Genomic DNA, 12,077 nt, shown 5'->3' on the forward strand with positions numbered 1-12,077 from the left:
TGCCTTCCCTGTAACTACTTTTTACGCAATAGTGTAACAGCATAAAGCTCCAGACATGCTTTAGTAAAGTCCATAGCTACATTAGAAATTGATTTCCAGGTCTGATTTTCTGCAACCTGACAGACATTGCTGTACGTATAAAATATTAAAAACTTTCTTAACAAAACAAATATAGTAGATCTCTCTCTCATTTGTTTTCTTTAACACCTCAATATTTCTGTGGCTAATAGAGTTTCTTTTTAAACACAAGACAACAAGGAAAAAATATCCCTATGATTGTCATTAAAATATATCCAAAACACAATTTTTAATTATCACCTTCCTTTAAAGCCTGAGAAGTCTCTAATCAAGTTAGAAGTTAGGAAAACCTAATTATTCCACAAATACCACTCAAACACCACAGCTACCATTGAGCAGAAAGCCTGAAGCTGACAGAGCAGCTACGCCATCTAACATGAGACATTTGTGTCTTGTGCGTTTCCAGCACTTGACTGAAACACAAGGGACTATTTCAGACAGCCTCCAGGATACATCTATCATTAAAAGAACAAGCTTCATCCTCCCCAGTCTTATGCATACATATATAGAAAGAAAAGCAAGTGTGTATGTAAAAGGGGAGGAGAAATTAGGAGAATGAAGGAAAAGACAGGCAAACAACATAATATTTTCTCAAGACTATAGAAGACCTAAAGCACAGCCAAGAACAGGTAAGCCACCCTGACTTCTAACCCTGTTTAATAACTGGAAAGTTAGCCCTCCCATGCAAAATGCTACTACCTGTTGATTAAGGACCATGTGAACTCCATGGGGCTTGATATCAGCTGTGGCATCTCCCATAAATTCCAGGATGTCATCAATGCCAGCAGTGTAAGGAAGGCCTCTGAGCCGGACACAGTCACGTATGCTACCCGTGGCAATGGTATATGGTGGGGGTATGACAGGAATGATGGGAGTTGGGAGAGTGGGAATAAGAGGTGTTGACATATATCGATTAAGTACCTGTTGGCAAAAAAAGCACATTGATAGAGATTTACACATCATCTGGTTGAGCACCAATCAATTCTCACAACACTATTTCACACATTTAAATAAATCCACTTCCAACATTAGAGGAAAAAAAACCCAACACCTTCTTAAACCAAATTATTGCGGATAGTTTCCTGTTGGGTCTTTGAAAGTTTCAAACTCAGAAGAGGTGAGAGGAAGTTTTACAAATTTAATTTGCTAGACCCTAATAACAGACCTTTCTAATCTCATTATAAAAAGTTAAAAGCAGATTACAGTTCATTTTAGAATATCCCAAAAATGAACATTTGAAAACCACATTTGTGCTAATAAACCAGTATTGTCACATACAGTTCTTACTTAAATTAGGGTAAATTAAAGACAGTCATTTTAAAAGAACTGAGACCTGAAATAACTAGTAAGTAAAAACACTAGCTCTAATTCCTTCATAAAACCTGATCGGTTAAGTGAGGGTGTTTGTTTTTTAACCTGAGTGCTCATCTCCAAGTGCAGGGTTTCTGGAAGGAGGAAAAAGGAGCCGGGGGGGGAGGATAAGAACTATAGGAGACCTTGATCTCAATGTTTTATTTTCTCTTGACTCATTCTCAAATAAGAAAGGGAACATAACTTGCTGTAGGGGCCTGCTGCTGAAAAACATATTCAGCAATGATTATCAGAAATAAAGAAACACATTCCACTTAAAGAGGTACCAAAAAAGAGGTTACAAAGCTTTAGTTTTGTCAAAAATGATTCAGCCTAGGGAGTTTGTCTCAATAGAAGCCTTTTTTCAAGAATTTACTTGTAGCACCTTTCTGGGCAGAAATCTTCTCCCTCAGTTAGGTATAGAATATTGCAATTACTTTGTTTCAGCACTAAGTAGATGAGAGCTGGCTTTACCTCTTGTAATTACTCAAACAAGGAGCCTGTAATTCCCTAAAAAAAATAATCTCTTGCTCAAGCAGCAAAAAAATCAGGCTGTTACCCTAGACAGCTGTCGTAGAAGAAGTAGTAATGACATATGGATAGAATATAAGTTATACAAGTTTTATCCAGGGGTGTCTAACAAAAATGGGTACAAAGACTTGGTAACTCTGACAGAGTGATTTTGTTCCTTAGAGGACTTAGCTTCATTCTCTCTAAGGAGCAGAACTGACAAGGAAGGAGGGGAAAAAAAAAAAACAAAACAAATCTCACCATGCCATTTCACTTAGTCTTCACAATACACATATCAGATTCTTGGCTGTTCTAGTCTCCGTATCACAGTACTAAGGGCAAATGGCAGGTCTACAAGTGTGGATATTCTTTCCCTTGCCCCATCACTTCTATGGAAAAGACTTCTCATGTCACATAGGTTGAAACAGTAACTGTATTAAGTTTTTATAGCCAGTGGTTATGCAAAGACCAGATCAAATCTTATAATGGTTTCCTTTGGCATTATCAGTCTAGAAATATTTTGTGTCAGGCAGAAAAATGCAATATGTAATTTTTTTTTACAGGCTTGAGTTGCTGGTGCCAAAATGAAATGGTTTTACCAGTTTAAGAAGGTGGTAATAGGAACTGGTGATGGATAGGGAAAAAAGTGAAATATATTATCTTGGGGAAACAAATATTTCACTTCATTTCACCAAAAATCAGATACATCCTGGTAATTCTTAGTTTCCAACAGAGCAGTTGTAGGAAAAGCTGTTTTAATGCGTCCAGATTTGGATTTAATGTTAGAAATCCTGTACATGGAGACCAGAATTTAAAGACGATACTGCAAATTTTCAAGAAGCATTACTACAATACTATCAATCTTGTATATTTTTAAAATTATTTTTGTGATTTCAGTCAACTTTAAGTAGAAGAAAATTATCCAATGATTTTTACTTTACAATTTGAGGGATGTTAAAAAAAAGAAACAAACAACAAACAGTGGCAGTAAAAAACAAAAAACAATGTTGTGCAATTTTCCATACCAATCAGGAAGCACATATAGCCCTTTCTAGAACTTGACATCTTTAATATAATAGACTATCATGGTTGTCTACAATGTATTCGTGTGCAAGTGTTAGAAGAAATGTTTTAACTGTTAAGTTTCGAGTCTCACAGCCAATAGTTACAACCTGTTGGACTTCTGCTGCTGTGCTCCTGAAGAGTTCAATGTAACGTTTTCCAAGTATTTCTTTGTGCTTTTTAAGTGCATTCTGTGCATATTCTTCACAGGAAAATAACACAAATGCATCTCCTGTGGGCCTGCCATCTGGGTACTTGACAAAGAGAAGTCCCTCTTTCCCTCCTGTGACTGGGCACTCTGGCCCCAGGAACCCCAAGACGTCCTCCTGAGTAGCAGTGAATGGAAGGCCTCTCATCCGGATGATAACTTGATTCTCCTTAGATAAGAACTGGGCCACTTCATTGGAGGTGCCTGGTAGAAAGATAACAACATATGGTCAGCCAACAACATATGGTCATGCTGGTCAGTCTATTCCATAGGACGCAGGAGCAGCAAAGCATTAAGGAGCAATATAGGAGGTAAGTAGCTAGCAACAAACCCACAGAAGACCTGAGATACTACTAACTCCCAGTAATCTATTTTGAGGTGAAACTCCCTTACTCTGAAAGTGTTTCATATTTTAATGAAATTGGAACAAAGATGAGATTAGTATGAACTTATACAAGGTACACAGATGCTTCCACTGCAAAGGCTCATCTTCCTCCCAAACAGCAAGACCTGTCTGTGAACATCACAGCCCAAATGCTCACAGCTCAAATTCAACCACGTGAAACCAGAACTTGATAGGGTCAAGCATTCTTGGAAGACAAAACAGGAAAAGCTACTTCATTATCCATTTGTGTCCTCAGTCAAGGGAAGGGGCGGGGGGGGGGAATCAGAACTAGAACAACACTCCTATGACCTTCAGAAATTACACTGAACTCCAGCATCACTTACCTCCTGCAATTTTTAAGAATTCTTCCCCAGTTGCTTTGTAAACCTTAAAGAGAAAAAGAAAAAAAAAAAAAGCCACACGTGAAAATTACAATATTCAACTCTAACACACACGTGCTCTTCCACATGTGAGAGAATTGTATTTTGGTACTTTAGGCAAAACAGAATTGCAATTTGTTCTCATTTAAAACTGTAGTCCAAAATATTCAGGTTGCTCTCCAAAGATTTGTTTCAAGTCACTACTTTTTACCTCAATGTATCTGCTACCCATGTGATGCTTATGTCTTTCCAGTGCGAGATCTCTCTGTTCAGAATTGACAAAGCGAACTAACGCCTCCCCATTTTTTCTTCCTTGAGCATTCAGACAAAGAGCCACACCACCTCTGGAAGGTAAAACCAACAAAAATAAACTTAGTTTGAATCTTTAATACATTTCATAAATAATTGTGTAAGAAGAGTAGAGAAATCAGACTTTAACACGGAGTTTACAGACTGAAAAAGAAATTGCTACTATCCACAATTTAATTTCATTTTTCATGTAACGCAACTATACTGCAGAATCTGCTTCAGCGAGATCTTGGATCTCATGCTCTTCACCACTTCCTCAACTTCCACGCAGACGTAAATTTGCAAGCCCTTCCTATCATCTCAGAGATGCAGATTTGAATTTCCTCATACCTCTAAATAAATAAAATATATTTTCTCAGTGTGGAGAATCTGGAATATATATTAAGTGACAGGTATGCTAAATTAAACCCACTCTTTATATAAATACACACATATATACGCAGAGGTGTACACATATCAATCACATGAAAATTTCTTCCAAACAGCACTAGGAGGTTTCTGAATCTGGCCTGTTTAGGAGGTATAGCAGAATACTGAAGAATTGGCACAAAACTAAAGCTTCTATTATATCTTGGAGTCTGCCTTGATTAACGCAGTAGGAAGAGTTTCTCTCTTTAGGTACTAGCAATAAACAAACATATGTTGGTTTTCAGTTGATAAGTCTCTTCTTCACACACTTCAAAACTCTTTCTTGCACGCCTAAGGCTGGTAAACCTGTTCAGTAATCATGACCACGGAGGGGGAAGGGGCCTGGGTGGGGAAAGACAGTAGAAGCGAGGATTCTAGTGGGGGTTTTGGGACATGTGCGTTAAACAAATATTAAAAGAACTTGCTATTAAAGACAAATTGATAAAGCAAGACAAATTCTTATTATCTTACTTGGCAATGTTGAGTCCTTTGAAAAATCGAGCAATGTCTTGGTCTGAAGACTGCCATGGCAAACCTCTGGCACGTATTACTGTCTCACTGTCTACTGTTTCAGATTTACTACTGCACAGAAAGAAAAAAAAAAAGCAGTCAAAGTAAGCTTTAATCTAGGTTTTCCATTACCTTAACAAATTTCAGTTTGCAACTAATTTAACTTGTAAATCAGGAGTATATTTGCTATTGAGACTCTTTTAATTCCATTACTCACTTCAATAAAGAAAGGAAAGATAACTGGGATAATCCTTTTATATATACAATGCCTAAGATGCACTATGTTGTCACAACATTGCAGTTCCTTAAAAAAGATAGGAAGGCAGTCTCAAAGTGAAGTAATAAGGAACTGGATTAATTTTATTTGAAAGATGTAACAATCCAACATAGAAGGTTACAAGGCAGTCCTAAATATGAATACATATTACTTATGCTTAAGATGTTTCATTCTCCAGTTACTGCGATGTATGTGAAAACAAAGAACCATTCTGTTTCTTCTCTCCCTAAACCCAATGTGCAATACAGCGTATCAGACCACTCTTCAGAAGCGCCATGTAGTTCAGCTGCATATAGGGTGCACTAGCCATTACCCCTGTTGACTTAGGGAAAGTTCACAAATATTTCTTCACCACTGGGTAAGATAAGTCAGCCTTGCTGCCATGCAAAACAGAAGCTAGAGAACAAAGAGCGTTTAACTTGCAGTGACTTTAAAGAGACGGACTAAAGTACAGCATTCAACATACCAGCTATAGTCTGTCTACACTGGACTACTGAATACACTGTTACTGTTCTCAGGAACCAACCTACTTTCACAGTGACCGTGAGGAAATATTCACAAGCTTTCCTTGCTGTAGACAAGACTCATCTTTGGTTGTAAACAACCGTGACAAGGGCACTTACCAAGGACCTGTTTCGTACTTGTATTTCACAGTTTCAGGCTCAGTAAATATGTGATCTGCAACAAAACAGGAAGTTTAAATATAACCAGGGTCAGAGATTACTTAAGAATGACAGTACCACTGCCAATTCTTACAGAAAAAGAAAGATTTCAGCATTCTGCATAAATAGGTCACTTACTACAACTTTCAGAGAGCATGCTGAAAATTATAGCCACCATGGTTTTCACTTGCCACACGCCAAAGTCCTCCTCTGTTTCATCTGTCCCTAAGCCTAGATCTAAACAGGTGATTATAGAAAACAACAGACTTGCACAATCATTTGTAAACAAGTCATAAGACTTTCCTGATATTAACACAGAACTGGTAATCAAATTTACTGGTCTTAGCGGGGACATATGACCATTCGACATTTGTTACTCTCCTCATAAACTGGTTAATATTCACTTTAACAGTCAACAGTCTGAAAACTATTGATAGCTTACATCATTTCAGTGTTAACAGTTTAAAAAAAAAGCAGAGTAAGTTTCTATCACTTCAAACGTAACTGAACTTTAACCACCTTCAGCTGGGCCACAAAAATCCTCCTAAAATGTAGATATAGGGTGTTAGTTTGTTTTTGGGTTTTTTTTAATTAGTTTTTGTTTTAAACTCAGTTCATTCAGGATCGTACAAGAGAACTAATACTATCTATCTGCAAATAGTAGAAGCTTGCAGGACAACTGGTGCTGAAAAGGCCCACTGATAGCTAAGCCTTTCCTTTAAGATCAAGTATCAATGCAAGTGATGTTTTTCTTTAGTGGATTTACTAAATATGGTTTAGAACTCATTGTTAGACTCAAATTAAAAAAAAAAAAAAAATTACAAGCAGAGCCGCCCCCCAGCACACAATTAAGCAAACATTCCTTCCATTTTACCTGTGAGTTTTTAAAACCCACGTCTTAGTTTAGAAGAATAAAACCTGTAGTGATCACAGAGAGAAAACCTAAAGCAGCATAATTGATTCTGGTGTAAAAGCTGCAGCAAAAGGATACATTCTGCCATGGTCTTGATAGTCTGATCTTTCACGGCGGCTGAACTAGGGTAGCAAGTGTGAAATTCTTTGCGCAGATCATAAAAGGAATAGAAGCAGTCTGACAGCAGGAAGTTCTACAAGGAAGGCAAAAAGTTTGTTTTGTACACACCATTCCTTTAAATTCCATTTAATATTTTTGGACTGAATGAGGCAGTCTCAAAAATCACATAGTTGCATGTCAACAGCTTGTCTATGATAGAGCAGTTAAGTTCCTTTGTAACACAGTTCAAATTCCATAGCCTTACAGAATTAGATCACTAGATGAGCAAACCCGAATAGCTTCCGAGAGGCAGACCTGTGCAAAACAGCTAGGGAAGGAAGAAAAAAAAAAAATCTAGGTTTTGCTGTTTTATAAATACTCCCATTTAGGATACTGTATTTTCTCTTTTGTGGCTACACTGAAAAGCAATATTGTACCAAAACATGATAACAAAGTTTAAATAAATATTGTTACAGTGTACAAAATATCTTCCAGCAACTTAAAGACATTTATTCAAGAATTTCAATTATATAACATTATTAAACAAACGTTTAAGCAGCCCCTTCACTCAGACATTAGCTTATTTTTTCAAGGAACAAACCAAATAATTCTGGTCTAATTCACTATTTTGTCTCTCACACTCTCCAACTGTTTTACTATAGAAAAGTTTGACCTTGGTCTAACCAAACAGCACCCACCTTTGTAAATAAAGAATTAAGAAAAGTCGCAAGGTAATGCTTCTTATAATAGTAGGAATAGTAAGAGCTAAGGTCTGAGGCTTAGTAACATTTGATGTGCAGGGGGAAAGAAACTTTCACAAATGATAAAGTATTGAAGGAGGAAAAAAGAAAAAAGAGAAAGAAATGCAGTATTAAGAGACTCAACACTCAGTCAGATCCATTCCTTGATCTGGTATGGGCAATTTTTTCTTCCACAACATTACAGTGTTTGTTTTGCTTTAGTCCATTTGTTTCAAGAGGGAAGTATAAAGAATTACCCACAACCCATATTGCAGGATGGCATGAAGTAAAAAAAAAAAAACGAAACCAACAAAAAACCAAAAACCACTATCATGTTTGAATGTTAAACCGAAACCAACAAAAAAACAAAAACCACTATCATGTTTGAATGTTAAATATCATTCCTGTTTCCTTACTTGCTTCATCCCTACATAAACATGCGCTTTTCATAAAAAGTCACAGCGTTATGTTTTAATATAACACAAATGCCAAACGAATATTTGTAGAAACTCAGCATGAGCCAATACCCTTATATAGAGAAAAAAAATACAACTGCTCAGTCAACTCCTTCCATGTCAGCAGCTCCCATTCCTGTGGGGTTCCTGCAGACCCTGCCAAGCAGGCTAACTCAAGAGCCACCACCCTGCGCAAAGACAAGATTCTTCTCCCTGTGCAAGACAGCCTGCTCTAAGCCCTTGCAGGAACTTGGAGTGGAAACTGCTGCTTTGTGTGGGAGTGGCAAATAAGCTGTACACTACTTCCCGCTGAATAAATGCAGATGGGGAACCGCTGCCATTCTCCATGGCAAGTCACTGCCTGTGTGTTTACTCTCTATAGGACATTGACACATGGCTCCTACCAATTTCAGATCTTGGTAGAAACCCATGGCTCCGCACAGAACCTGTGGTTTAACTCAAGCCTAAACAAAGCAATAGTTCTCCATCACCACTGCTGAGGTTAGACCTGCACCTTTGCTTCCATTTTTAAGACACAGAATTCAAAGTACTTGTATTGTTCCCGTCTCTATCCTGTCTTTCCTAATTTTCCTCTTCATTACACTCATCTGGGCATCCTCAAGTACTGTAGCTGACTTCCAAGAGCAAGAGCCAAGAACTACTTCTCTGCTACACAGGGTTGAGACAGGGAGGGGATCATTTTAAATATTCTTGGAACACTATAGTTCCCAAGGTTGAATTGCGTTGCTCATCTCAAACTCACATAGACTATTTTCTTTGATGTCCTTAAAACACAGTACTGCCCCTTCTGCATCAGTTCTGATCTCATACCTTCTTAGATGTTTCTGGGTGGAGGACTTGTCGAATGAGTAACTGGCCATCACTGCAGAGTGTGTAAGAGCTCCTTCCAAGTACTTTCAAATCACTGGATACCAGCTGACTAAACTGAAAAATAAAGTGATAAATTTCATTGTACTGACTGATACAGATAATTCCATAAAACAAGCAGTTACCATTATTAAAACACTTTTTTTTTTTAAAAAAGAAGATAAAATAATTCAGCATTTTGTAATAGCTTTTGAAAAAACATGATGGAGTACAGACGTGGGCTCCTGATAAAGGTAGGCAAAGAAACTATATGCATTTGCGGAACTGAAAATAAGAACACCAGCAGTATGGTAAAAAGAACAATTAGGACAATATGGCAGAATAATGAGTTCATATGAAAGGTCATAGTATTGTAATGGTAATGTTTAAAATCTGAACTAATTATAATAAAAGCTATGAAACATTTGAAAGAAGAAAAACCTTTCAAGATCAATCACAATACTGATTTTGCAATAGCCTTTCTTCACCTATATCACCTTTGACTTCAGTTATGTCCTTAATATTTTATTTTTTTTTTAATTTGAACTTCAAAGGGAAAAAAGCTACCCATCAGGATTTACTATTGTTTCAAAAGTTATATGCTAAGGAAAGCCAACAAATTGTTGTCTAATACCTTCAAAAGTGAAATTATAATCAAGTCGGATCCAAGCCAATGAAAGCTCTTGGTAGAGGTACAGTGTTACAAACACTAGATAAAACAAAATTATTCCCTACCTGTAGGATGAATAACCCCCAACAGGTTAATTCTCAGGAGGAAAGGGCTCCATCTGTGTCTTGTTCAATGTTATTTTCCATCCTTATACAACAGTTTCTAGCCTTTTATTACTTCATACCAGCGTTAAATTCCTTGCTCATAATAGTCAACTAATGCATTATAGTACCTACTTGTATCAAATCAGTAAATAGTAGCTTGTTAGCTAACTTTCAAGGGGACAACTATAATTATTCTATGCTTCCCTCTTGATGCTACTCCCTCCCAGGAAAACATCACAAACAAAGCAATAATTAACATCATGATGCAGTAGCCACCCACTGCTCTCAGCAATAGCGTACAACTCCAAAACAACCACCCCCAAAATCAAATTACAAGTTGACTTGAACCTTAGACAATATCTATATGCTGTCTTTTAAGCTGTGTATGGGGGGGAAAAGAGGTTTGGTTTGTTTTATCATCAACACATGCGACACTTCACATAGTGACAGTCTCTGCTCAGGAAAGATGATGTCCTAATAATCTGATCTCACAGCTACACAGTATTCACTGTGTGAACAAATGTTGCAGCATCTGTGTCCCAAAGGTAAGGCTCCACAAGCGAGAAATCCTGTATTGAACGTGATTTAGTAAGAGCAGAGACATGATTACCCAGGCTTTATTTCAAAATAACTCCTCAAATACAATTCAGGCCCTTTTCTAGGCTTGGACAGCTAACCAGCGTTCCATTACCATTTTGAGTTCAGAAATGCTGTAGTAGTGGCTACTACATATCAAGATAGAGAACTGAGGGGCAGAGCTGGGTAAGGAGAGGCACTTACATCAGCATCTTGTGTAAGTTGCTTAATTTGGATATATATACACAGATATAGATATAAATATATCTACAAATGAAGTTATTTAATATCAATCAGAAGATAGTTGTATCTTTAAGAAGGGTGAAATATCCCCTCAAAAAAACCCTTTACAATGCAATTCTTTGCACACTACCAAAACACACAAAACCAACCCCACCCCACCCCCAAAAAAACCCAACCCCCAAACAAACAACCCAAACTCTTGCAGATTCAGAAAGCCAATTTCCTCCTGATTGCTAGTTCAGGTTGTGTTCCTACCACAAGTTGAAGTCTTGAACCTCAGGCTATAAAGCAAATCATTGTTTAAGGATGATTTAAAGTCAGAAAATTGAGATCTGAGAGTGCTCAAAATACCTCATCTGATGTGTAAACATCAGAAAAAGAAGAAAATTCCAGAGGACTCAAAAGCAACCACTAAGTCTTGAACTATAAAGCAAATCATTGTTTAAGGATGATTTAAAGTCAGAAAATTGAGATCTGAGAGTGCTCAAAATACCTCATCTGATGTGTAAACATCAGAAAAAGAAGAAAATTCCAGAGGACTCAAAAGCAACCACTTCAGAAATGCAGTTCTGGAGACTGCCACAGTCACAGGCCAGCAACAAATATTCTCACCACAATAACAGACACGAGAATTGCCTTCTTTTAAGGATGATTTAAAGTCAGAAAATTGAGATCTGAGAGTGCTCAAAATACCTCATCTGATGTGTAAACATCAGAAAAAGAAGAAAATTCCAGAGGACTCAAAAGCAACCACTTCAGAAATGCAGTTCTGGAGACTGCCACAGTCACAGGCCAGCAACAAATATTCTCACCACAATAACAGACACGAGAATTGCCTTCTTACTAAATGCAGCACCTTATTACTTTCTGTTTTAACTTCTGGGCACAGTAAAGAGCAAATATTTATAAAAAGGGATTGGAAATGGTGATAGGAATTAGCCTCCAGAAGGTGTACAGGGATTCTTGCCAAAAGGAAGCAGAGTCTTACTGATGAACAGTAATTAAACACTCCCCAAACCTTCAACTTTGTACCCTGTGCTTCTGAAGATGCACAAGAGCCCATGTAAAGAGTGCAGTTAGGGAGCTATTTTGATCAGATACAAGAAGAAATCCAACACACACAATTTGAGGGAAGCAGCAAATGTATGCAGCCTCCTGCTTTACAAATAAAACATAAGAACTGTAGTTCAAAAAGTCTTCACAAAGTTAGAAAACAAAAGGAGAAAAATGTTTGGAGAAGGGAGGAAGCGCTCAGGCCAAGTAGTGTAAGT

General features: G+C 37.4%; 1 protein-coding gene across 2 annotated transcripts in view; it reads right to left on the reverse strand.

The window, feature by feature from the left end:
• Positions 1 to 12,077, reverse strand: part of ESRP2 (epithelial splicing regulatory protein 2) — a 47,513-nt gene that overhangs the window by 17,024 nt on the left and 18,412 nt on the right. For both annotated transcript variants that reach the window (XM_009276739.1, XM_019471385.1), the window contains 9 exons: positions 9,178 to 9,291; positions 7,131 to 7,245; positions 6,278 to 6,376; positions 6,101 to 6,155; positions 5,162 to 5,272; positions 4,185 to 4,317; positions 3,938 to 3,980; positions 3,111 to 3,412; positions 778 to 999 (listed from right to left, as the gene is read on the reverse strand). In XM_009276739.1, coding sequence (XP_009275014.1) covers positions 778 to 999; positions 3,111 to 3,412; positions 3,938 to 3,980; positions 4,185 to 4,317; positions 5,162 to 5,272; positions 6,101 to 6,155; positions 6,278 to 6,376; positions 7,131 to 7,245; positions 9,178 to 9,291 — 1,194 coding nt within the window. The remainder of the gene's footprint in view (positions 1 to 777; positions 1,000 to 3,110; positions 3,413 to 3,937; positions 3,981 to 4,184; positions 4,318 to 5,161; positions 5,273 to 6,100; positions 6,156 to 6,277; positions 6,377 to 7,130; positions 7,246 to 9,177; positions 9,292 to 12,077) is intronic.

This window comes from Aptenodytes forsteri, unplaced genomic scaffold (assembly GCF_000699145.1).
Source record: "Aptenodytes forsteri isolate BGI_AS27 unplaced genomic scaffold, ASM69914v1 Scaffold33, whole genome shotgun sequence".
In the NCBI taxonomy this organism is placed as follows: Eukaryota; Metazoa; Chordata; class Aves; order Sphenisciformes; family Spheniscidae; genus Aptenodytes; species Aptenodytes forsteri.